This window comes from Balaenoptera ricei, chromosome 10, assembly GCF_028023285.1.
Source record: "Balaenoptera ricei isolate mBalRic1 chromosome 10, mBalRic1.hap2, whole genome shotgun sequence".
Taxonomy (NCBI): Eukaryota; Metazoa; Chordata; class Mammalia; order Artiodactyla; family Balaenopteridae; genus Balaenoptera; species Balaenoptera ricei.
Window position 1 is genome coordinate 47,354,257 of NC_082648.1, and position 27,812 is coordinate 47,382,068.

The 27,812-nt window shown below is 38.7% G+C and overlaps 1 protein-coding gene and 1 non-coding gene across 2 annotated transcripts; one reads left to right on the forward strand and one right to left on the reverse strand.

Moving 5' to 3' along the window:
- PRIM1 (DNA primase subunit 1) lies at positions 1-27,739 on the reverse strand. The gene is made up of 13 exons (XM_059936228.1): positions 27,579-27,739; positions 26,754-26,911; positions 14,260-14,366; positions 14,116-14,189; positions 12,843-12,979; positions 12,370-12,428; positions 11,249-11,358; positions 10,661-10,752; positions 10,350-10,491; positions 7,944-8,013; positions 7,419-7,507; positions 1,673-1,771; positions 1-116 (listed from the first exon to the last, which is right to left on the reverse strand). The coding sequence occupies exons 1-13, from the start codon at positions 27,679-27,681 to the stop codon at positions 97-99; spliced, it is 1,260 nt and encodes a 419-aa protein (XP_059792211.1). The 5' UTR covers positions 27,682-27,739; the 3' UTR covers positions 1-96.
- LOC132373891 (U6 spliceosomal RNA) lies at positions 8,832-8,938 on the forward strand. Its single transcript, XR_009505547.1, has one exon. It is a non-coding gene; the product is annotated as a U6 spliceosomal RNA (small nuclear RNA).
- Positions 27,740-27,812: the final 73 nt, after the last annotated feature.

Below are 27,812 nucleotides of genomic sequence, written 5' to 3' on the forward strand. Positions count from 1 at the left end.
CACAGTTCTGCTATATTTATTAAACGGCTCTTGAAGTATTTGATTCTGGGTTGAAGGGAGAAGATATCCACATTGGTAAAAAGGGAGTTGTTATCTTCAGAAGTCTTTTTGTATATCTAAAATAGAATAGATTTTTATCAAGGATAGTAAGGGAAAACAAAACAAAGCCCATTTATTTCACATCCTGATTTGCTTAATGCTTCCATTAAATTCACATCATGCATAAAGATTTGCTTTCACATTTGCTGAAGCCCACATTATAGGCTGAGCTAGTACAGAACAAGAATACAAAGGACTTAATATGACCAGTTGGAATGGCAGCTTCAATGAGGCTTTCGAAGTTCAGAGTCATCACTGTTCATTCAACAAGCACATATTTGAGTGGCTACTATGAGTAGAGCATTATCTTAGGCACTACTTTTTAACCACCAAACATTTTATTAAAAAATGAAGTGGAAAGGGAGTTTGTATTTTTATAACACTGCCAGTTTTCTATGGTATCCATCAATCTCTTGAATAATATTCACTGTTGATTTTTTTCCTTTTGGCTTACACATATGCTCAGGTGTCTCCTATTCAAAGAACTCTTCCTTTGACACTGCTGTCCTCCTAGCACCTCCTCGTTCTTATATCCAACAGGATTTTATCAGTTCCCTACTGCATTTGACACTTGATAATCTCCTTGAAACTTTCCTTTCCCTTGGCTTCTGTGACACTTTTACTTAGATCTTTCAACTTCCAAAAAATCATTACCAAGTTTCAAGGATGGCTCCAGCATTTGCATTTTTTGGAGCTCTCCAATTCTACTGTCCTAATACTAATAGCTCAATTGATCTCTTGGGGTCTAGTCTATCCCCTGCTTCTCCCCAGATATACTGTTGCTAGAGTTATCTTTCTATCATAGATAAAACTACAAATCACGGCACTCCCTTTCTCAAAAACCTTTAATAGCTTCCCTGTCCCATTTGAATTAAGCTCAAACTCCCAAGACTAGAATTCGAGGCCATCTATACTCTGGCTTCAGTCTGCTTCTTTGGATTTCTCTCCCATCACTTCCTGACGCATCTTTTACCAGATAAGCTGTACTACTTGATGGCCTCTAGAGTGACTTGATGCTTTCCTGCTTCTATGCCTTTGTTCCTGCTGTTCCTTCAAGAATGAACAACCTGTCTCCTTTTTCCACTCCTGTACCTTTATCTCATCAAATCTCTGCTTGCGGAAATCCTACTCATACCTCAAGGTATGATATGTTAGCACTGGGGATTAGAATTCATACAGCAGCTCACTGAAATAGAGTTCAAATACCACCCTTTTCATATAAAATCTTCTCAGGTTCTCTCAATCAGATGAGATCTCTTAGCATTTTGTACTTCTTTGTTTTGTACCAGTTAGTACTCCTTAAGGGCAGGGGAGCCATGATGTGGAATTCATCTTTGTATAATTCATTTTTGTTTCCCTCATAGTACCTGACACATAGAAGGTGTTAAAATGAGTATGTGCTGAATTGAATGAAGGGACCTCAGTTTTCAAAATACTAAGGATAGTGAGATAAACTAGTAACTTTTTTTGAGAGGGCAAAGACTACAGCTCTAAAAATTGTTCACTTGCTGGATGTTTTAAACTACCTGTACTAAGACCTAAATAGCTATAAGGGAAAGGTATAGAATCTTACCACTCTTCTTGAGAAGTTCTCCTTTTCGAGATTTATCCAGGTTTTCAAGAAACTGCTCAAAAACTTTTACAAAAGGAGCTAGACTGGTCTTCTTGTAATCTAAATTGTGAAGACCATGAATTATAATTAGCATTTTGGCAGCAAGAATAACGTGAAAGTATAAGTTTCTTGTAAAAATTCTCTAAATAGTGCTGTCCAATAGAAATATAATAATAAATGTATAATTTAAAACATTCTAGTAGCCATATTAAAAAGGTGAAATTAATTTTAATAATGTATTTTATTTAACCCAGTGTATCTAAAATATCATTTCAACATGTGATAAAGATTGAAATATTTTACATTCTTTCACACTGTCTTTGAAATCTAGTATTTTGTACTTAAAGTACATCTCAATTTAGATACTATATTATCATTGGAAATACATGATCTAGATTTAAATTATAAAATATATAAAAAAGTAAGCTCATATAACTAATTTTCCCAAACATACTTAAAAGTTTTCCAATAATTGAATCGATTATCAGTTTTTAAGTTTAAATTAATTAAAATTTAAAAAAATCTGTGGCTAATAGCCACATGTGGCTAATGTATTAGACAGTGCTGCTCTAAAACATCCAAACCACGCGTACACATCTACTCTAGCAGTCAGTCATAGCATCATCTACTGCTATGTGTTAAGTCCCATAAAACATTCCTTTCTTTAGAAATTGTGGCTTCAATAATAAATAGTTTTACCAACAGAGCAAAACATTAAAAATGTGAAGTCAGGGCCATGCCTTCCGGAAACAATCAGTAGTTGATAGTCATATGCATTAAGTACAGGTATTCTTTGATCTATAAAACAGTCTTAAAAATGTACATAAAATTTTGAATACAGAATCTTAATCATCCATTTAATTAAACAATCTATAATTAATACCCAAAGAAGGCAAAAATCTAATTGCAGTCAAAATGAGATTTGGATTTTGTCTGCATGGAATTAAGAGTCCTCATGATAGTTTACTGGAAAGAGTAAAAAAAAGAAACTAGGGACTTCGCCCTTGGTCCAGTGGTTAAGACTCCACGCTTCCACTGCAGGGGGTGTAGATTCGATCCCTGGTCGGGGAACTAAGATCCCGCATGCCATGTGGCCAAAAAATTAAACAAACAAAAAATCTTAAAACAAAAAACAAAACAAAAAAAAGAAACTATACTTAAAAATTTTTTTAGTAAATGTTATCTGACTTACTTGGGACTGGAAAAGGAATCTTTATGAGAGTATTAAGGATGAATATCTCAATTGTGGCAATTATGAAAGTAGATTATAATTTTGTTCTAAATGTTTAATATATAAATTTTCTTAAGATAAATAAACTTATACCAAAGAAACAATTTAGTTTGGGTTCAACCACATTGTACTTTGAACCTTTAATTCAAGATTGTAAGCTCCTTGGATGTAGGCCTCTATATTTGTTTCACCATTGTGGAATATGTAATAAGCTCTCCATATAATTATTAAACAAATATTTACAAATTAAACAAATATTTACAACAGCCTATTATACAATATATTGAGTACTATGCTAAATTATAAAAAAGTATAAAGTATAAGCCATACTACTTGGTCTCAAGAAGTTTTTATTTTTAAAAATTTATTTATTTATTTATTTGGGCCATGCTGTGTGGCTTGCAGGATCTTAGTTCCCTGACCAGGGATGGAACCCGGGGCCCAGTGGAAGTTCGGAGTCCTAACCACTGGACTGCCAGGGAATTCCCTCAAGAAGTTTTGGAATGAACTGGAAAAACAACTCCTATATGTAGTGATAGAAAACAATATATAATTAAAGGCCAAACAGGCATATGGATAATTATGAGTCCAAAGAATTGACCAGGGCTTTCCTGGTGGCGCAGTGGTTGAGAATCCACCTGCCAATGCAGGGTACACGGGTTCAAGCCCTGGTCCAGGAACATCCCACATGTTGCAGAGCAACAAAGCCTGTGCGCCACAACTACTGAGCCTGCGCTCTAGAGCCTGCGAGCCACAACTACTGAACCCGCGTGCCACAACTACTGAAGCCCACGCGCCTAGAGCCTGTGCTCCGCAACAAGAGAAGCCACTGCAATGAGAAGTCTGTGCACCTCTACAAAGAGTAGCCCCTGCTCGCCGCAGCTAGAGAAACACCGCACGCAGCAACAAAGACCCAACACAGCCAAAAATAAATAAATAAAATAAATTAATTTAAAAAAAAGAAAAAGAAAAAAAGAATTGACCGATCAAAGTTGACTGAGGTGGCTATGAACTGGGTCTTAGAAAAAAGATTTAATTAGAGAGGAGAGTGGAGAACAGTCCAGGTTTGAGAAGTAGAAGGGAAGGAGCAAATGGTACTAATCTGAAAATGGACAAAAGCTTAGAATCACAGAAACTAAAGAAATAATAAGGAACTTACATATCACCTATTCCAGCCTCCCACCACCTCTAAAGCATCCCTGATTTACTGATGGCTATTAGCCTTTATGAATACTTGAAATGACAGGCAGTGCAGTTTATGTTTGAACACTTGTATTTATTATAAAGCTTCTCCTTATAGGGAGCCAAAACTTGCTAGCTTAAAACCTCTGAACAAAGGAAAAAGATGTCCACAAAGAGATAATATTAAATTTAAAAATCTGTGTTACAGTAATATATGCACTTCGTTAAAAAAAGTAAAATAGTCCTAACAGGTTTATAGTGGAAAAAAATAGCAGCACCCTGCCCTAATTCTGACCTCTCCATCTTCTTGAATGGCAACTACTTTTTTCTTTCCTAGCATTCACTTCTAAAAATGAATACTTCCATTGTTACTTAGAAATCTAAGGCCATTCTTCCTAGCTCTACGGCTTTTTTGTTGGGGAGGGATAGTAGGAAGGGGTCTGAAAGCTCCTAAGATCTTCTCTTAATTCTCAGTGTTAAACTTCAAAATGATGTGCCTTGGTGTAGGCACATCATTCTTATGCTGAGCCCTTTCAACAAAGGGCTCATTTCTGGATGTTGTCCTATATAATTTTTTTTTTTTTAAATGAGGTGTGTTTTTAAATTTTATTTATTTATTTATTTATTTATGGCTGTGTTGGGTCTTCGTTTCTGTGCGAGGGCTTTCTCTAGTTGTGGCAAGCGGGGGCCACTCTTCATCGCGGTGCGCGGGCCTCTCACTGTCGTGGCCTCTCTTATTGCGGGGCACAGGCTCCAGACGCGCAGGCTCAGCAGCTGTGGCTCACAGGCCCAGTTGCTCCGCGGCATGTGGGATCCTCCCAGACCAGGGCTCGAACCCGTGTCCCCTGCATTGGCAGGCAGACTCTCAACCACTGCGCCACCAGGGAAGCCCTGTCCTATATAATTTTGACAATTTTTTCCTGTTTTATTTATTCTTTTTCTGTCAGATATTAGACCTCCTGAACCAGTCTTTAATTTTAGACCTCCTGAACCAGTCTTTAATATTATCTTTTTCCTCCTTAAAAAAACAACTAACTTGTCTTTTTTGTATTACTTTCTGGGAAATCTCAACTTTTCTTTTCCAGCCCTTCCATTGAATTTTTTATTCAAATGGTGATTTTTTTGATTTTTAAGACCTCTTTCTTGTTCTCTGAGTGTTTCTTTTTCATAGCATTCTGGTCTTGTTTCATGGATACACTATCTTCTCTTATTCTCTGAGGATATCGGGTTTTTTTTTAATATAAATTTATTTTTACTTTTGGCTGTGTTGGGTCTTCGTTGCTGTGCACGGGCCATAGGTGCGCAGGGCCCTAGGTGCGCAGGCTTCAATAGATGTGGCACACGGGCTCAGCAGCCGTGGCCCACAGGCTCTAGAGCACAGGCTCAGTAGTTGTGGCGCATGGGCTTAGTTGCTCCATGGCATGTGGGATCTTCCCGGACCAGGGCTCGACCCTGCGTCCCCTGCACTGGCAGGCGGATTCTTTTTTTTTTTTTAATTTATTTATTTATTATTTTTTTTGACTGTGTTGGGTCTTCGTTTCTGTGAGGGCTTTCTCTAGTTGCGGCGAGCTGGGGCCACTCTTCATCGCGGTGCGTGGGCCTCTCACTATCGCGGCCTCGCTTGTTGCGGAGCACAGGCTCCAGACGCGCAGGCTCAGCAGTTGTGGCTCACGGGCCTAGTTGCTCCGCGGCATGTGGGATCTTCCCAGACCAGGGCTCGAACCCGCGTCCCCTGCATTGGCAGGCAGACTCTCAACCACTGCGCCACCAGGGAAGCCCCTGGCAGGCGGATTCTTAACCACCATGCCACCAGGGAAGCCCAGATATCGTTTGTTTAAAAAAAGGTTTCCTTTGTTCCTTGCATTGTCTGTTTTCCCTGAGTTCATTTTTCCAGTTTATTATTGTCCAGTTTATTTATGTTGGAGACTTTTTTCCAATATTTTAAACAGAATGCTTGTAATCATTCTACAAATAATGATGGTGGAATGTACTTGTTCACGTATTATGTTAGAGCTAGAATATATAAGTGATATTCGAACTTGGATTCTGAAAGAAGGGTAGCAACATTTGACTAAAAAGGTCAGAGATGAGAGATCTGCACTGCCCATTACAGTAGTCACTAGCCACATGAGGCTATTTAAATTAAAGTTAAATGAAATTAAAAATCCAGTTTCTCACATTTCAAGTGCTCAAAAGCCACATATGGCTAGTGATTACCATTTGGGCCATGCATAACATTTCCATCATCACAGAAAGTGCTATTGGACTCTACTGCTATAGTGTCTCTTGGGTACTGGTATAAGAAGATGTGACTTTCACTAACAGGAAGCTTTATATTCCCAGCTCCTTCAAATTCTTGAATATACAATTCAATCACAGTTTAGACATGTATTTAACAGAACACTCATTAGATATAAAAACAAAGTAGAGAACAAAATATTGCATATATAGTAGTTGTTAAATAAATAGTTGTTGAATATAAGACTGTGAGATTCACTACTGGGCATATACCCAGAGAAAACCATAATTCAAAAAGACACATGCACCCCAATGTTCATTGCAGCACTATTTACAATAGCCAGGTCATGGAAGCAACCTAAATGCCCATCGACAGATGAATGGATAAAGAAGACGTGGTACATATATACAATGGAATATTACTCAGCCATAAAAAGGAATGAAATTGGGTCATTTGTAGAGACGTGGATGGATCTAGAGACTGTCATACAGAGTGAAGTAAGTCAGAAAGAGAAAAATATTGTATATTAATGCATATATGTGGAACCTAGAAAAATGGTACAGATGAACTGGTGTGCAGGGCAGAAATAGAGACACAGACGTAGAGAACAAACGTATGCACACCAAGGGGGGGAAGTGGTGGAGGGTGGTGGTGGTGGTGGTGGTGGTGGCATGAACTGGGAGATTGGGATTGACATGTATACACTAAACATGTATAAAACGGATAACTAATAAGAACCCGCTGTATAAAAAAAAAAAGACTGTGAGATTCAAACAACTATCAAAACCAACTGACAATTTAATCTTACAGTATAGATCCTGGCATTCAGATGTTACTTGTGAATATCTGTTGACTCAAATTGGATTCAACAGCACCATTTGGGCAACTGATGAAGGACAGAAACATTGCTATAATATTATTTGTTACTGAGCTGGTTTCAGGATAAACATTGATCTATTCTGGTCTGAATCCAAGGTGAGTTAATTACTGGAGTCACAGAAAGATGTCTATATAAAAAGATTATGTTAAAGTGAGACTTCAATATATTAACCTACCTCTGGTTCTATGTTTGATATCAGATTCAGCTCCGTTCTCTTTTTCTTCTTCTTTAGTGGAAATAACATCCAATTCATGGCAAATGGAACTACAGATAGTAGAATAAGATAATTTTAAAGTTGGTTCTTGGTCAACATTACCCAGTGTATGAAAGCACATGAATCTCACAAGATTTTCTGTGAAAAAATTATGTGGCCAACTAAATTTGGGATATTCTAAAAACCATAATCTCTTCTTGGAGTTTTCCATGCACATTAGCATATTAAAGACCAGGAAATTTTGCAGTAAAGAACTTTTAATCTGCTTAAGTCAGCATTTCCCAAACTTATTTGAACTCTTTTTTTGCATAATAGCAGCTGAAAAACTTGTGTTCTATGGAACTCACTAGGAAATGTTGCTCTGCTAGGGCATCATCATACAGCCTCAGAGAAGCTGCCTCTCTTGAAGGGATCTAATCCAACATACGTCACATTTAGAACAACAATCACAAACAAAAAAGGAGTGATCAGTGATCTGGAACATACCTTATGGTTGGAACAGTAAATGGATCAAACTGATCCACTTTCTGTAAATCAATAGGCACAGAAATGCGACCTGTGAGAACCAAAAGTTATAAACTGAAGACTGTGGAATACAAATCATTATAAGCTGTCTCCTACGAGTTATTTTTGGCTAAAATTTTAATCTAAGGCTTAGAAAGAGGGTTAGACTTATCTGTTAAGAACAATATTTAAGCACATTAGGTGTGTCTTTTATTTCTCTTAACAAAACACCAAAAAATAGATGTGAAAGACTGTTGAGCTATTACCTAGTTGCTGTTATTTCTACTTTTATTTCTATCTTCCTCTTCCCTATATCCTCCTCTATTTAAGTACAGAACAGTCTCAAATTTAGAGTCCTCAAAATGGAACAGAATAGATGGAAATAGTTCATTTCATTACCTTGAGTTATTTGCTGAAACTGAAAAGACACCTATGTGTTGGCAGGTCTGAAAAGGGGCTGTATAAATGTATACACTACAGAGTCACTGTAGATTATTAAAGGAAACAAGGCAATTTGGGAGTATTTAAAAAAAAAATTTATTTATGGGACTTCCCTGGTGGTGCAGTGGTTAAGAATCCACCTGTTAGTGCAGGGGACACGGGTTCAAGCCCTGGTCCAGGAAGATCCCACATGCCATGGAGCAACTAAGCCCATGCGCCACAAGTACTGAGCCTGTGCTCTAGAGCCCACGAGCCACAACTACTGAAGCCCCCGCACCTAGAGCCCATGCTCTGCAACAAGGGAAGCCACCGCAATGAGAAGCCTGCGCACCAAAGAGTAGCCTCTGCTCGCTGCAACTAGAGAAAGCCGCGTGCAGCAACGAAGACCCAATGCAACCAAAAATAAATAAAATAAAATAAATAAATTTAGTGCTTGCTTCGGCAGCACATATACTAAAAATGGAACGATACGGAGAAGATTAGCATGGCCCCTGCGCAAAGATGATATGCAAATTCGTGAAGCGTTCCATATTTTTAGACGCAGACGTAGAGAATGGACTTGAGGACACGGGGAGGGGGAAGGGGAAGCTGGGATGAAGTGAGAGAGTGGCAAGGACATACGTACACTACCAAATGTAAAATAGATAGCTAGTGGGAAGCAGCCACATAGCACAGGGAGATCATCTCGTGCTTTGTGACCACCTAGAGGGGTGGGATAGGGAGGATGGGAGGGAGACGCAAGAGGGAAGAGATATGGGGATATATGTATATGTATAGCTGACTCACTTTGTTATAAAGCAGAAACTAACACACCATTGTAAAGCAATTATACTCCAATAAAGATGTTAAAAAAAATAATAATTAATTTAAAAAATTATTTATTTATTTGGCTGCACCAGGTCTTAGTTGTGGCACGTGGGATCTTCGATCTTCATTGTGGCATGCAGGATCTTTAGTTGCAGTATGTGGACTCTTAGTTGTGGCATGTGGGATCTAGTTCCCTGACCAGGGATCAAACCCAGGCCCCCTACATTGGGAGCATGGAGTCTTAACCGCTGGACCACCAGGGAAGTCCCAATTTGGGAGTATTGAATATATGACAGACACTTTTCTAAGCACTTTACATTTTAGATCTTCACCATAACCCACTGAGGTAGGTACTATTATTATCTCCATTTTACAAATGCTAAAACCAAGAGTAATTTGCTTAACATCCCACAGCAAGTGGCAGAGTTGGATTGTTGACACTAAAGAGGACTAGATACTTCTTTAACTGTGTCCCCTGTTTGGATGGGGCAAAGTTTATGCCAATATAGCCACTGCCATATTTATTTTAAAGTCAGTTTCAGTCCATCAAATCTTATCTAAGAGAAATGTGCAAGAGACAAGATAAATCTATTGAAAAAGAACTGAGGGAGGCAGCATAGTGGAAAAAGCATGGAACTTTCAGTGTTAAGAACTGAACTCTATTACTAGCTCTGACACAATTTGTCTGTTGCTGGCTGCACTGCGAGTCTTGCAGGATCTTAGTTCCCTGACCAGGGATCGAACCCGGGCCCCATGAGTGAAAGCGCCAAGTCCTAACCACTGGACCACCAGGGTATTCCCCACAATTTGTTTTAAGGCTGTGGACAAGTCACTTTAATCTCTTGCGCCACTGTTTTCTCATCTGTACAATGAGAGCTGTTGTTCTGTGATTTCTAAGTTCCTCTCCAACTCTACTTCTAACGATGAACCTCAGAAACCCAACTAAAAATTATTTACATAGTGGAAACTCATCAGGCAGCTACTAATCAACAATTGAAAAGTAAGTGAACTCGGGCATTAGCTGACAGAACAATTCTTCAACCTTTACTATTTCAGACATTCACACCCAGTGATATGCTTTCTAAAACAAAAAATAACTTTGATTTTTCTTTTATTTTCCTTACTTTCTTTACATAGTACCTGTTTTAGGATGAACACTAAAAGGGCTCTTCAGTAAATGATTGATTCCTTTGCTAACATTGATATCCAGTCGTGGAAAACAGTACTGGAGCATGATCTCCCACTCAAGCCAGGGTCCACATTTGTCATTTTTGCTGTTATTCTAAAAGTAGATGCAAGTCCAGCATGAGGATCAGTAGGAATTTTTGAGGATTTCTTTAAAGTGGTTAAAAAGTGATCGTCAACCATCATTAACTTAGTAAGCAAAACAATCAGAATTTAATTAAAAATTGCATTATTGTATTTGTAATACAGATTTCAATGGAATATACCTGACATCTGCTGGCTGCTTTCTTCAAATGCTCCCAGCGCTGAAGTGAATTGTGATGCTTTTGGAAGCTTTGTTGAAGTTCATCATGCATTGGTGATGGGTCATTAAGGAACACACTCATTTAGGGCACATCAACGAACAACTTATTTTCAGTATATATTACCACAAGGATATCTAAAGTTCACATAGAAAGTAGTTATTGTTTTCTAAAATGCAAATATTAAACACATATCCTTAGAGAAATTCCCCTGTTAAACTATATTAGATATAACAAAGAATGCCAAAATAACTGTAAAGTGTAAGGTAAAACTGGTCCCTGGTCTGTACATATTTTGAGGATGATCCCACATCCTTTAAGTAGTCATTAATTTTAGGAGGATCAACTTCCAAAATGAGGAAGTTTATTTACAAAACGGCCTCACTTCTTATTGTATTCCAGACTAGAGATTAAAAAACGCAGAAACACAGGAGATGTTTTGTGTAAAAACATTAGACTTATAAGCATATGAGAATATGTAGGCAGAACACATTTATAATATCATAGATTAATACAAGTAGCTCACACAGAAATGGTCTTGGGAAAGGATATTTTCAGGAACAAGGGCTAAAATCTTATCCCAGCTTTCTTTATTCTCAAGAATATCTTGATCAACCAAGGCATAGTCTTCAAAGTATTTTTTTATTATGTTTATAGATTTTCTGTAGGAATAACAATAACAAAGTCCCAACACTATTAGCAACACATATGCCACATGGCTTTTGTCCACTTGGAAGGCTTGTACTTATTTTCACTGAATTTCTAAAACTTAACTAGGTAAAATTGGAATTACACCTCTTCACAGGGTTATAAGAATTAAATGAGACACTCTAAGGGGAAAGAACCTAGCATAGTACTTGGTTTAGACTAGATATTCAAGAAATGTTTACTTTTTAAACTCCACAATTTAGAAGGTAATAGCATCATAAGTATGTAACAAGGGTGGAAAGCAACCAAGTCAGGACAGCGTAATACTACATCAGTAGTAGGATGTGGGATACTGTCTACAGTTTCTACTCTGAATTGCTTCCTTTAACATCTCAACACTTATATAGTGCTTAGCAGTTTGAAAATAGACTTCACACCTACTGTTTATTTATTTACCCTCGCCCCCTGCAGCAGAAGCGCAGTCTTAACCACTGGACCACCAGGGAAGTCCCTCTACTGTTTCATTTTATCTTTGCCACAACTCTGTGAGATAGATGGAGCAGACATTGTTCTCCCTATACTGATAAGAAACAGAGGCTCTAATATTTATCAAGGTTGTATTAAACTGGCAGAATAGGGATTCTTACTCCTAATGCAAATCCTCTTTCCATTATCCTGGAGAAGTAGTGAATTCAGTGGAATCAGGCAGACCAGGGCATGAATCCTGAATTTAATAATTACTTGTGTGAAGCCAAGCAAATTATACGATCTCTCCAAATCTCACTTCTCTCATCTGTAAATGGAGATACCATCATGTATCTAATGAGGTTGTTGTGAAGACCAATAAGAATATTTGTGAAGCACCTATCATGAATACTGGAGCGTATAAAATGGACACTCAATTAACTCTAGCTATGATTATTGTAAAATGCTACCCCAGCAGAGAAAATTGATCAGGTAATTTTAAAAGCACATGCAGGTAAATCAGACACAACTTAAACTTCATGGAGTCTTTTCCAACAGACCTGACAAAAGGATGAATTTTTTCACTTAGGTGAACTTTCTTTTTAACATCTTGACCACCCTGAAAAACAAACCATCAAAAAAACACTTCGTGTATATTATGTAACATAAATGAAATAATTAAAACTTTCTTTAACGTGTTCTAAAGATATTGATTAAATTCTGTCAAAGTATAGAACTTTGGATGCCATTTTATATAGTCTCAATACCTGTAACTTTCTGGGTTAACTTTACTTGACATACTTGAACCAGAAAAGTAAACTAATCTTCCTTATGCCACAAAGGAGGATGCTTAACAGCAAAATATGAAGCATCTTAAAAAATGGAGCTACTATGATTTTAATTGATCTACTGGTAAAATCATCTACTCTGAAATACGAATTCTTAAAAGATAGTTTAATTTTGTTACTAAACATACCAGGCTTGGTAATATCTAGCAAACAAAGAAATGTAAATATCATTAAGAAGACCTTACCTTTACAACACTCAAATATTCAACTATCCCAGAACGTACTGCAGAGGACAGTTTTCTAACTGATTCATCACAGACCCAGCAATGAACACCTCTCCTTCCAGAATATACCCAGAGACGATGTTTAAATCCAAAGTCCTCTGAAGAGGGGAGAAATGATAGGTTTTAAAACAAATCTATGAATTCCTGGTTCTTGCTTACTTCTTTAGCTTCATTTTTTTAACTTGTTATCCACATGTACTCATCTTAACTATATTACAGTTGACCCTTGAACAAAGTGGGGATTGGGGTGCCAACCCTCCCCAGTTGAAAATCCATGTATAACTTATAGTGGGCCCTCCATAGAAACAGTTCCTCTGCATCAGTTCCTCTGTGTTTGTGACTCCACATCTGCAGATTTAACCAACTACAGATCATATAGTACTGTAGTATTTACTATTGAAAAAAAATCTGTATAAGTGGACATGCGCTGTTCAAACCCATGTTGTTCAAGGGTCAACTGTACGTTATTTGTATTGGGTTGGCCAAAAAGTTCGTTCGGGTCTTTCGTAACCGCTTACAGAAAACCCGAACGAACTTTTTGGCCAACCCAATAGTTTCCCATGCCGCCCATGCTCTTGCCTTCAGTTCTTTACCTATCTTGGTCTCTCTGCTAAGAATGTCTTCATGCCTCAGTACTTCTATTTCTCTCCCTGACCAATTGCCATTTATCTCTAAAGACCCAGTCTAGGGATATAAAGAGAGTTAATAAATTTAAAGTGTTTGGAACAGTGCCTGGTACATCATAAGCCCCCTATATAAGAGTTAGCTATTATTATTATCATTATCATCCTCATCATCACCTCTTCTAGGAAGCCTTTTCTCATCTAATCTCTTCCCATTCCTGTATGCACTCCGGCTGTTCTATATCCCCATAGCATCCTGTGCATATTAATGCATATGTAATCCTGAATTTTCTTGTTTCCTCCTTAGACTGCATAACCTACCTGAGGTAAGAATCGTTATCTTTCATAGTTCCCTCATCTAGCACAGTACCTAGCTTGCAAGAGTTGCTCAATAGATGATTGAATTGGGAAAAAATTAAATGATTTGATCAATAGCTTTATCAAAGTTTTAACTACAACTTTATTCTAATTTTTTATTTTCCCTACCATATGTTTCAAAGAAACATGTTAGGAATTTATGAGATTTGATTATAAAATGGTATAGATAGGTTAATATTCAGAGGAAAACAGATTCTCGCGTTTGACCCCACTCAGATACTGTTAATACTTGCCCTTCAATGCTCGGTCGATGATGTGTATGGCCATCGTCATGAGGGTCCAGCACTTAGGACATATGTCTGCAGAACTGGAGCAGAATCATCATTACTCATTGTCAGTGATACCACCCACCTACCGGCAAAACATGTGGAACTCACCTACAACATCTCCTCACATCGTCGTAGTCTGTCATGTCAATGTCAAACACCAGTTCTTTTTCTTGAGCCTGGAAAGCTCCCAGCTTCACTGTATTGTGTTGATTGGGCTACAAGTACAAAATAACAATCAGTTTCTATAAGAGCTGCCATACATGCTTATTTTCTACCTACACAGAAAAAGTGGCCAAAGAGAAGTGAAGAAACCATATAATGCCAAGTCTATGTCAGTTGAAGCTCACTGATTTGATGCTATACATCCAGAATTGATGACAGTGTAACTTTCATCTACTTAAAACAAGATGTGATAAATACATACTACCGTATTTTTTTTCTACTTCTATTGAGATATAATTGATATATGACATTGTATAATAAACATTTATTGATCAACAGAAATCATAACAAAGAGTTTTAGGTTTCTGATAAGGAAAAGTACATACAAATAATTAATGCCCTACTGCAAGGTATTTTAAGGACCTTTAATTGCTACTGGACATGTAAGTAACAGAAATGTATTTAAAATTTTTCAATAATTCAAAAAGATCTCTCAATTAGTCTGGTTCAAGCTGTAAGTAATCTCCTTGGAGGCAATGGACTACCTGGTAAAGAAGGTGGACTGAATACAAATACTTATTTGGCTTCCACTAAACCTGTGCAAAAATAAAAGTTTTTTTTTTTTTTAAAGAAAGGCACAAGTCTTTTATTTATTCATTTACTTTTTAATTCTTATTGAAGTATAGTTGATTTAAAATGTGTTAGTTTCTGCTGTACAGCAAAGTGAATCAGTTTTACATATACATATATCCACTTTTTTAAAAAAAATTTATTTATTTTATTTATTTTTGGCTGTGTTGGGTCTTCATTGCTGCGTGAGGGCTTTCTCTAGCTGTGGCGAGTGGGGGCTACTCTTCGTTGCAGTCCGCAGGCTTCTCATTGTGGTGGCTTTTCTTGTTGTGGAGCACGGGCTCTAGGCACGTAGGCTTCAGTAGTTGTGGCACACGGGCTTAGCAGTTGTGGCTCACGGGCTCTAGAGCACAGGCTCAGTAGTTGTGGCGCATGGGCTTAGTTGCTCCGTGGCATGTGGGATCTTCCCGGATGAGGGATTGAACCCGTGTCCCCTGCATTGTCAGGCGAATTTTCAACCACTGCACCACCATGAAAGCCCCTATCCACTCTTTTTCATCTATTTTTTTTTTTTGGCATGCAGGATCTTAGTTCCCCGACCAGGGATGGAACTTGAGCCCCCTGCAGTGGAAGTGCAGAGTCTTAACCACTGGGCCACCAGGGAAGTCCCTATCCACTCTTTAGATTCTTTTCCTATATAGGTCATTACAGAGTATTGAGTAGAGTTCCCTGTGCTATACAGTAGGTCCTTATTAGTTATCTATTTTATATATAGTAGTGCGTATATGTCAATCCCAATCTCCCAATTTATCCCTCCCCCCTCCTTTCCCCCCTGGTAACCGTAAGTTTGTTTTCTACATCTATGACTCTATTTATTTTTTCTTTTCTGGCTGCGCCCCGCGGCCTGTGGAATCTTAGTTCCCCAACCAGGGATCAAACCCACACCCACTGCGTTGGAAGCGTGCAGTCTTAACCACTGGACCGCCAGTGAAGTCCCTGTGATTGTATTTCTGTTTTGTAAATAAGTTCATTGGCGTAAGTCTTTTAAAAAAGAACAAGAGAGGGGCCTGGTGCTGACCCGAGCAGCCCCTTTCCCTGCCTGACCTGCATGACCAGGCCCCTCCCCAGGAGGCACAGCTGGCTGAGGGTCGGGCACTGGGTACCTCAGGGTGAGCAAAGGCCACGGGGCTAGAGGCACAGCCTGTACTCCCACCCTGAAGTTCCCCAACTGCACCTTTGTTGAATTGTGGTAGCTAGGAGGATATTGGGGTGAAGGATGATGTCTTGGCAGCTGAAGCTGGGGCAAGAACCCTGGGCTCGGGTAAGGAGAGCAGGGGGAAGAAAATATTCTGGTCTTAAGGCCAGCTCTGTCCTCCGTAGGCTCTGGCTTCCTGCCCTGGCTTTCCTCTGATGCTATAAATTTTCTGGTTCCCCTGGATCTGGGGACAGTGTTGCCTTCCATGTCTAGAGAAACTGTTGTAACCAACCTTTTCTAACACAATAAAGAGGTGTCCTGGAAAAAAAAAAAAAAAGAACCAGCGAGGAGACAATACTACCACAATTTTTATAAGGAGAACCAAAAAACGGAATCTTCAGCTCTCAGTAAAAAGGATAAGAAGGAACCCAATTTACACCTCAGAATCCCCAAAAGTCTCAGGAATAGGTGACAACAGGTATCTCTGGAGCTGAGATTAAAAAACAAGAGGATTGATTTAAAATCTACTTATGAAGCAGTTAGTTCCCCATTGTGCTACACTTACTCTGTGGAGCTAGGTGACTGTGCTTCTATTTCCCTGGCAAAGATACCTGAATTATTATCTGCAGAGCATAAAACAGAGGGTCTCTGGACTGAGGAGGGGACAACAGGCACAGCTGAAGAAGGATGTGTTGTACAGATATTCAGAGGATTAATCAGACCTTTACATGGGGAATGCTGAGACCCAGCCATCTCCTCTGTACCCTTCCACTAACACCCCAGGCAGGAGGTGGGAAGATTCCTTTCTGAAGACTCTGTCCAAGTGTGTCAGGCACTGTTATTAGGCTCTAGGAATAGATCAGTGATCAACTGGCGTTTTCATACTAGCAAAGATCTAGAGAAATTGACATCAGAGATTTGCGCCAATAAAACAGCCCAGTCAGATCACTCTGTAGTAAAGAAATCTCAGCCATGTACACAGAGTTTCCAGTCAGCTTTTTAGTACTCTATTCTTAAATATAAGCAACAAGCAAGAAACTACCAGACATATGAGGAAAACCTCTGATATGAAAGAATGGAAAAAAACAGAAAAAATGCAACTTTAGAGAGAAGAGCCTGTGGAACAGAAGAAAATTAAAAAAATTATCATTGATATCCTCAGTGAAAGAAGATGTATCAATGAAAAAAGTACAGGATGCACTAAAAAAAAGTTCTTGGAAATGAAAATATAATAGTAGAAATGAAAAACTTTTAAGGAAATTCCCCAGAAAGTAGAGAAAAAGGAGACTAAAAAATAGGAAGAAATAAATAGAATTAGAAGACCAGTCTAAGACATAAAATCTGCCTTTAGGATTTCTAGAGACCAGAGAAAATAGGTAGGAAAAACTATATTAAAAATAAAAAGGGTCAGACCAGAGGGCAGACAGCAGAAGCAAGAACTACAATCCTGCAGCCTGTGGAATAAAAACCACATTCACAGAAGGACAAGATGAAAAGGCAGAGGGCTATGTATCAGATGAAGGAACAACATAAAACCCCAGAAAAACAATTAAATGAAGTGGAGATAGGCAACCTTCCAGAAAAAGAATTCAGAATAATGATAGTGAAGATGATCCAGGATGTCGGAAAAAGAAAGGAGGCAAAGATCGAGAAGATGCAAGAAATGTTTAACAAAGACCTAGAAGAATTAAAGAACAAACAAACAGAGATGAACAATACAATAACTGAAATGAAAAATACACTAGAAGGAATCAATAGCAGAATAACTGAGGCCGAAGAACGGATAAGTGACTTGGAAGACAGAATGGTGGAATTCACTGCTGCAGAACAGAATAAAGAAAAAAGAATGAAAAGAAATGAAGACAGCCTAAGAGACCTCTGGGACAACATTAAACGCAACAACATTCGCATTATAGGGGTCCCAGAAGGAGAAAAGAGAGAGGAAGGACCCGAGAAAATATTTGAAGAGATAATAGTCGAAAACTTCCCTAACATGGGAAAGGAAATAGCCACTCAAGTCCAGGAAGCACAGAGATAAACCCAAGGAGAAACACGCCGAGACACATAGTAATCAAATTGGCAAAAATTAAAGACAAAGAAAAATTACTGAAAGCAGCAAGGGAAAAACGACAAATAACATACAAGGGAACTCCCATAAGGTTAACAGCTGATTTCTCAGCAGAAACTCTACAAGCCAGAGGGAGTGGCATGACATATTTAAAGTAATGAAAGGGAAAAACCTACAACCAAGATTACTCTACCTGGCAAGGATCTCATCCAGATTCGATGGAAAAATAAAAAGCTTTCCAGACAAGCAAAAGCTAAGAGAATTCAGCACCACCAAACCAGCTCTACAACAAATGCTAAAGGAGCTTCTCTATGTGGGAAACACAAGAGAAGAAAAGGACTTACAAAAACAAACCCAAAACAATTAAGAAAATGGTAATAGGAACATACATATCGATAATTACCTTAAACGTGAATGGATTAAATGCTCCAACCAAAGGACACAGGCTTGCTGAATGGATACAAAAACAAGACCCATACGTATGCTGTCTACAGGAGACCCACTTCAGACCTAGGGACACATACAGACTGAAAGTGAGGGGATGGAAAAAGATATTCCATGCAAATGGAAATCAAAAGAAAGCTGGAGTAGCAATACTCATATCAGATAAAATAGACTTTAAAATAAAGAATGTTACAAGAGACAAGGAAGGACACTACATAATGATCAAGGGATCAATCCAAGAAGAAGATATAACAATTATAAATATATATGCACCCAACATAGGAGTACCTCAGTACATAAGGCAACTGCTAACAGCTATAAAAGAGAAAATTGACAGTAACACAATAATAGTGGGGGACTTTAACACCTCACTTGCACCAATGGACAGATATCCAAACAGAAAATTAATAAGGAAACACAAGCTTTAAATGACACAATAGACCAGATAGATTTAATAGGTATTTATAGGACAGTCCATCCAAAAACAGCAGATTACACTTTCTTCTCAAGTGCGCACAGAACATTCTCCAGGATAGATCACATCTTGGGTCACAAATCAAGCCTCAGTAAATTTAAGAAAATTGAAATCATATCAAGCATCTTTTCTGACCACAACGCTATGAGACTAGATATCAATTACAGGGGAAAAAAACGTAAAAAACACAAACACATGGAGTCTAAACAATACGTTACTAAATAACCAAGAGATCACTGAAGAAATCAAAGAGGAAATCAAAAAATACCTAGAGACAAATGACAATGAAAACACGACGATCCAAAACCTATGGGATGCAGCAAAAGCAGTTCTAAGAGGGAAGTTTATAGCAATACAATCCTACCTCAAGAAACAACAAACATCTCAAATAAACAATCTAGGCCAACCAGAAACATCCCAACAGTCAATAATAACACAGTAATAATTTTAAAAGTTCATAACACTTGAGAGTGTGCAAAATACTTTTATTATCTCCTCTGATCTTTATAACATTCCTTTTAGATAAGTATGGCAAGTGTTACTGTCTTTAATTTACAAGTGATGATGATCAGATTAAATGACTTGTCTAAAGACGTGAATAATACTCTGTGCTTACTGTAAGTGAACAATTTTGTACTTTAATGAACAGTGTAGAGTGAAATATGGTTATTTGGTTCACTTCACATTCTGGCGTAGAGGCGGCAATTTCCATAATGTTGATTTTCAATCTTATCTTTACTGTCTTATCATTCACACAAACACAAAAAAGTGCCATTTGGTTCCTCGGAAGTTAATAGGACACTCACATAAATCCTTTGGAAAGAGGATGGTGTAAAGCCAACTACACTGGTGCGCACCATCAATGCACCTCACTCAAAATTATCATCAATTATTCACGAATTCTAAGCCAGCTAAGCATTTATGCTAAGATATAGATTCTTTAAAAATTTTCCACTTATTAACAAGCAGTGTCAAATATGACAGCAGGTGTTTACTGAAGCTACTGAAGAGATGAGTTTGAAGTGAGTCACCTAAAGTTTCCTGTTATAGATACCATGTGATCTTCTTCCCAGTTTTTGTAAAGAAAAAAAAAGTGCTTTCTGTCATCACTCTTTCTGCCTCAAACAACTGACCCCCAAACACTCAATGGTAATAGTAACAGTAATAGTATTTTACAACTCGAAATGGTATATACAGAATAAAGCATTTCTATTAAAGGCTATATTTCAGAATATGCTTTGCTACTATTGCTTTAAAAATGTTGGTTTCTTTGTCATAATCCAACAAGAAGCCTGTTTTGGGGATTTTGAACAAGGGCAGTTTTACAGCAAGGTTCTAATAACCATTTAGGCAAATGTTTGCTTCGAATATGCCACATTCATTGATTTACAGGGATATCTATTAACAGACCTTATATACTACTGATATATTATAAATATTGTATGTATCCAATACTAATAAAGCAATATTTTTAAAGTTTCAAAAAAAAAAAAAAGAAACAACAAACATCTCAAATAAACAATCTAACCTTACACCTAAAGGAACTAGAGAAAGAAGAACAAACAAAACCCAAAGTTAGTAGAAGGAAAGAAATCATAAAGATCAGAACAGAAATAAATGAAATAGAAACAAAGAAAACAACAGCAAAGATCAGTAAAACTAAAAAATAAATTAAAAAAAAATAAGAAGGGCTCCCATCAAGCCTCTTAGATAGCCTCAACCACCAGAGGGCAGACAGCAGAAGCAAGAAAAACTACAATCCTGCAGCCTGTGGACCAAAAACCACAGTTACAGAAAGATAGACAAGATGAAAAGGCAGAGGGCTATGTACCAGATGAAGGAACAAGAAAAAACCCCAGAAAAACAACTAAATGAAGTGGAGATAGGCAACCTTCCAGAAAAGGAATTCAGAATAATGATAGTGAAGATGATCCAGGACCTCGGAATAAGAATGGAGGCAAAGATTGAGAAGATGCAAGAAATGATTAACAAAGACCTAGAAGAATTAAAGAACAAACAAACAGAGATGACCAATACAATAACTGAAATGAAAACTACACTAGAAGGAATCAATAGCAGAATAACTGAGGCAGAAGAACGGATAAGTGACCTGGAAGACAGAATGGTGGAATTCACTGCTGCGGAACAGAATAAAGAAAAAAGAATGAAAAGAAATGAAGACAGCCTAAGAGACCTCTGGGACAACATTAAACGCAACAACATTCGCATTATAGGGGTCCCAGAAGGAGAAGAGAGAGAGAAAGGACCAGAGAAAATATTTGAAGAGATTATAGTCGAAAACTTCCCTAACATGGGAAAGGAAATAGCCACCTAAGTCCAGGAAGCGCAGAGAGTCCCATACAGGATAAACCCAAGGAGAAACACACTGAGACACATAGTAATCAAAGTGGCAAAAATTAAAGACAAAGAAAAATTATTGAAAGCAGCAAGGGAAAAACGACAAATAACATACAAGGGAACTCCCATAAGGTTAACAGCTGATTTCTCAGCAGAAACTCTACAAGCCAGAAGGGAGTGGCATGATATACTTAAAGTGATGAAAGGGAAGAACCTACAACCAAGATTACTCTACCCGGCAAGGATCTCATTTAGATTTGATGGAGAAATCAAAAGCTTTACAGACAAGCAAAAGCTACGAGAATTCAGCACCACCAAACCAGCTCTACAACAAATGCTAAAGGAACTTCTCTAAGTGGGAAACACAAGAGAAGAAAAGGACCTACAAAAACAAACCCAAAACAATTAAGAAAATGGTCATAGGAACATACATATCGATAATTACCTTAAACGTGAATGGATTAAATGCCCCAACCAAAAGTCATAGACTGGCTGAATGGATACAAAAACAAGACCCATATATATGCTGTCTACAAGAGACCCACTTTAGACCTAGGGACACATACAGACTGAAAGTGAGGGGATGGAAAAAGATATTCCATGCAAATGGAAATCAAAAGAAAGCTGGAGTAGCTATACTCATATCAGATAAAATAGACTTTAAAATAAAGAATGTTACAAGAGACAAGGAAGGACACTACATAATGATCAAGGGATCAATCCAAGAAGAAGATATAACAATTATAAATATATATGCACCCAACATAGGAGCACCTGAATACATAAGGCAACTGCTAACAGCTATAAAAGAGGAAATCGACAGTAACACAATAATAGTGGGGGACTTTAACACCTCACTTACACCAATGGACAGATCATCCAAAATGAAAATGAATAAGGAAACAGAAGCTTTAAATGACACAATAGACCAGTTAGATTTAATTGATATATATAGGACATTCCATCCAAAAACAGCAGATTACACGTTCTTCTCAAGTGCGCACGGAACATTCTCCAGGATAGATCACATCTTGGGTCACAAATCAAGCCTCAGTAAATTTAAGAAAATTGAAATCATATCAAGCATCTTTTCGGACCACAACGCTATGAGATTAGAAATGAATTACAGGGAAAAAAACGTAAAACAGACAAACACGTGGAGGCTAAACAATACGTTACTAAATAACCAAGTGATCACTGAAGAAATCAGAGAGGAAATAAAAAAATACCTAGAGACAAATGACAATGAAAACACGACGACCCAAAACCTATGGGATGCAGCAAAAGCAGTTCTAAGAGGGAAGTTTATAGCTATACAAGCCTATCTCAAGAAACAAGAAAAATCTCAAGTAAACAATCTAACCTTACACCTAAAGAAACTAGAGAAAGAAGAACAAACAAAACCCAAAGTTAGCAGAAGGAAAGAAATCATAAAGATCAGAGCAGAAATAAATGAAATAGAAACAAAGAAAACAATAGCAAAGATCAATAAAACTAAAAGTTGGTTCTTTGAGAAGATTAAAAAAAAAAAAAAATAAGAAGGGTCAGAATGGCCATTATCAAAAAAATCTAGAAACAATAAATGCTGGAAAGGGTGTGGTGAAAAGGGAAACCTCCTGCACTGTTGGTGGGAATGTAAACTGATACAACCACTATGGAAAACAGTATGGAGGTTCCTTAAAAAACTAAAAATGGAAGTACCATATGACCCTGCAATCCCACTACTGGGCATATACCCTGAGAAAACCATAATTCAAAAAGAGACATGTACTACAATGTTCATTGCAGCACTATTTACAATAGCCAGGACATGGAACCAACCTAAATGTCCATCGACAGATGAATGGATAAAGAAGATGTGCACATATACAAAACGGAATATTACTCAGCCATAAAAAGAAACGAAATTGAGTTATTTGTAGTCAGGTGGATGGACCTAGAGTCTGTCATACAGAGTGAAGTAAGTCAGAAAGAGAAAAACAAATACCATATGCTAAAGCATATATATGGAATCTAAAAAAAAAAAAAAATTGGTAGTGGTGAACCTAGTTGCAGGGCAGGAATAAAGATGTAGACATAGAGAATGGACTTGAGGACACGGGGTGGGAGGGGGAAGCTGGGGCAAAGTGAGAGTAGCACTGACATATACACTACCGAATGTAAAATAGTTAGCTAGTGGGAAGCAGCAGCATAGCTCAGAGAGATCAGCTTGGTGCTTTGCGATGACCTAGAGGGGTGGGATAGGGAGGATGGGAGGGAGGCTCAAGAGGGAGGGGATATGGGGACATATGTATGCATATGGCTGATTCACTTTGTTGTAAAACAGAAACTAACACAATATTGTGAAGCAATTACACTCCAATAAAGATCTATTAAAGAAAAAAAAAAAGAGGAAAATTTCCCAAGATTGAAGGATACGAGCTCATGATCATATGGGTCCATCAGGTATCTAGCACAATAGATGAAAAAAGATGTACACCAACGTACACCATTAGGGACAGAGGGGATAGATAGAAAATCCTGAGAGTGGGGCTTCCCTGGTGGTGCAGTGGTTAAGAATCCGCCTGCCAATGCAGGGGACACGTGTTCGAGCCCTGGTGCGGGAAGATCCCACATGCCGTGGAGCAACTAAGCCTATGCGCCACAACTACGGAGCCTGTGCTCCAGAGCTCGCGAGCCACAACTACCGAGCCCATGTGCCACAACTACTGAAGCCCGCGTGCCTAGAGCCCGTGCTCCGCAACAAGAGAAGTCACCTCAACGAGAAGCCCGCGCACCACAATCAAGAGTAGACCCCGCTCGCCGCAACTAGAGAAAGCCCGCGCACAGCAACGAAGACCCAACACAGCTAAAAATAAATAAAATAGATACAACATTAAAGAAATAAAAATTGTTTTTTTTTTAAAAAAAAGAAAATCCTAAGAGCTTCTAGGTCCAACACAATGGAACAGGAATCAGAATGGCATTAGTCTTCTTAACAGCAACATTGGAAGCTCGAAGATAATGTAGCAATGTCTTCAAAATTCTGAGGGAAAATGATTTACAAACTCAATCATTAGTTAAGCATAAAGACAGAATGAAGACATTTTCCAGATACAGAAGGTATGAAATATTTTGTCTTCCATGCACCTTTTCTTAGGAAGCTCCTGGAGGATGTGCTCCACCAAAACAAGGGAGTAAACCAAAAAGAGAACATATGATCTAGGCAACAAGGATCACAGGAGAGAGGTGAAAGGAAACCAGGGTGATTACAAGATCATATTTACCCGTCAGGCTTAGAGAGGAATCAATCCAGATTGGAGTTAAGAAGGCTGCAGGAGAAATTTCTTCAGGATGAAACTGATAAAATACTTGATGGATCTGAATACATTGGGAGATTTATATAATTGGCAGTTTGGGGTTGAATTAGTGATCTAATCCTAATTTTTAACAAACATGCTAAGAGCATGTGGCAATAGGAAGGTTCTCTGTGTGGTGAGGGTAGGGGGTGAGATTAAAAAAACCCTAAACCCTCATCTGCCAGAGTGGAAGGTCAGTAGATAATGCTTAAAATGGAAAAATAGAAGAAATATAATCATGTTATTTAGAGACAAGGAGGCAAATACCTTAACAATCAGCAAAAAGAAAATGCTTGCCTCTGGGGAGCAAAAAATAGGGGGAAAAGTAGGAGACCTTAAAAAAAAAAAAGCCTAATTAATAGTAGTTGATTCTGTAAACTACATGCATCTATAACTAATAAAAATCACAAACAAAACACACAAAAAAGGTGTATATGTGCCTCTGTCTTGGTCCAGTTAAAAAAATGACACTTCCCCCCGCCCCTTCTGTGCTAGGGAGAAGGAATAGAGTGACAACTTGACCCTTCTATAGAGACTTCAGTTTTAATCTCCACCTCTGAAGAGGAGTAAACTGTTCCAAAGCATTTTCCCTGCCTGCCTTATCTTACCTCTTCTTCTCCCCTTCCCCTGGGATTTAGAGTCAGAAAACCTGGATTCAGGTCCCATCTCCCTCATTTAGAAATTGTGTGACCTAGGGCAAATTATCGAAGTTCTCCTTTGTAAAAAGAATAATGAGGACTGATATGAAAAACAAGTTATACAACATATGAAAAAGCTCCATACAAAAGCTATTCTTTCATGTGTATATTTTCCCCACCATGTGTGTATTTTTAAGGAGAGGAAGAAGGGCAATTTTGGTATGTTCATTCATTCAACAGATACTTACTGTGTACTCTCTGCCTAGCAGTATTCTAGGCACTTAGAATGTATCAGTGAGGTGAGCGGGTAGGAGGAATGGCAGGCTGCAGAGGCCCCACTGAGTAAGGACTTGAAGGAGGTGAGGGAATGAACCAAGAAGATATTTGGGGAAATGGGTTCTAGGCAGTGCAAACTGCTTGAGCACGGGCCAGTGTGGCAGGTGAGGAGTGACTGAGCGGGAGAGAGGGGCTCTTACTCGGAGTGAAATGGGGAGCCACTGGAGAATGGTTTTGAGCAGAGGAGTCATGACAATCTTACTTGTTTTAAAAGGATCCTTCTGGCTGCTGTGTTGAGAATAGAGTCTAGAGTCTATAGGAGCAAAGTGTTAGAAAGTTTTTACAGTAATTTAGATTAGAGATGGTGATGATGATGGTAGCAGCACTAGTAGCAGTGGTTGGATTTTAGATATTATTATGGTAGAGCTAAAGAGATTTCCCAGTGAAACAGATACAGGTGTGAGAGAAATAGAGAAATCAAGAATGATTCTCTCCAATGCCCTCTGTGCTCAACCACGCTGACTTCCTAGTCTTTTAGCCAGATACTCTTTTTTTTGTCCTAGTGAGAATACAACCAATTCACTTCCAAACAATTTCCAGTCAGTAATGTAAAGCATCAAAGGACAATTTGTGGCTCTTCAACTAAAATAAGCTCTAAAAATTTATATCAAAATGCTAGGGCTTCCCTGGTGGCGCAGTGGTTTAGAATCTGCCTGCCAATGCAGGGGACACGTGTTCGAGCCCTGGTCTGGGAAGATCCCACATGTCGCGGAGCAACTAGGCCCGTGAGCCAAAACTACTGAGCCTGCGCGTTTGGAGCCTGTGCTCTGCAACAAGAGAGGCTGCAATAGTGAGAGGCCCGTGCACCGCGATGAAGAGTGGCCCCCGCTTGCCGCAACTAGAGAAAGCCCTTGCACAGAAACGAAGACCCAACACAGCCAAAAATAAAATAAAATAAATAAATAAAAAATGATAATTAAAAAATAAAAATAAAAATAAAAATAAAAATAAATGCTAGGGGCACCAATCCATTCTTGGTTTAAAAAACAACAAACTACATAAAAACTCGATTTCTTACTCTGTGGGAATATACCGCGCCTATATCAATCTTGTACGGATTCATTTTCTGCATCTCCTTTTCCAGATCACTCTGGTTGTTGAAGGATTGGTAACGAATGTAAATATCATCTTTCAATGTGAAGGAAAATTCACGGTGTTGAAAGTAATTCTTTACCACTGCAAAATAAATGTACACTTTAAAAGTTAATTTGGTACTTTACCCAGCTCAGAGCATTAAAACATTAACCAATGAGAAGATATTTTTAATGAGTCCTCTGTGCTCAGCACTGTGTTACATGTTAAAAAAAAAAAAAAAAGAAGACAAGAATTAGTTCCTAATTTGAAGGGGTTTACCATCCCGCATCTAACAGGGAAAAGTAAAAATGAGGAAAAAGATGCAGAAATATTTTCAATATGTAATACCACCTCTCCTTCTTCGGTGGGCACTAGTAAATTCCTGGGAAGAGTTAAGTACCTCTCCTCTTTTAGGAGATAACCCCTCTGTCCCTGAGCAGATCACGCCTCTGCAGCTTCATGCTATGACCCGGTAACCCCCCTTGGCTGCAAATAAACACCGAATCGAAAGTGAGTCCGACCACTCGAGTCTGACCAAGAAGTGATAGGAGCAGCGGCTCTGCCTTACAATGCGTAGCGTAGGCTGGTCATTCCAACCTCTCTCGGCCCATTTACACCTCAGAGGTGAGGGTTCAAGATAACGCACGACGGTGCCCGGCACAATGCCTGGCGCACAGGAGGCACTTCATATTGTCTTTCCAAGGTACCCTCCTGAAACCTCACGTTCCCCTCCCAACCCACTACCCACCCCGCTCCCCGCCTCCATCACCTCCGCCATAGTTGAGCCAGCGATAGTACTGGGCATAGGGAAAGAGTCTCCGGTAATAAAGCTTAAGCAGCTCGGGCAGCTCTGCGGGGTCAAATGCCTCCATGGAGCGCGGAACTCAACCCAGGGAGGACTGCCGCGAGAAATGGCGGGAACCACACAGCCGGAGCCCTCGCCACTGCGCAGGCGCATCGTGGCCGCGGCCGGCGGTCTGCAGGGGCCACTGGGAATTGTAGT

Bases quoted from the DNA above. Each gene is read 5' to 3' on its own strand.
- PRIM1 (XM_059936228.1), bottom strand. From the start codon at position 27,681: ATGGAGGCATTTGACCCCGCAGAGCTGCCCGAGCTGCTTAAGCTTTAT. The intron at 8,014-10,349 runs GTACTATGTAAA...TGGTTCTCACAG, and splicing joins TAGTGTTCATCCTAAAACAG to GTCGCATTTCTGTGCCTATT. The intron at 7,508-7,943 runs GTATGTTCCAGA...TACTATCTGTAG, and splicing joins TTTACTGTTCCAACCATAAG to TTCCATTTGCCATGAATTGG.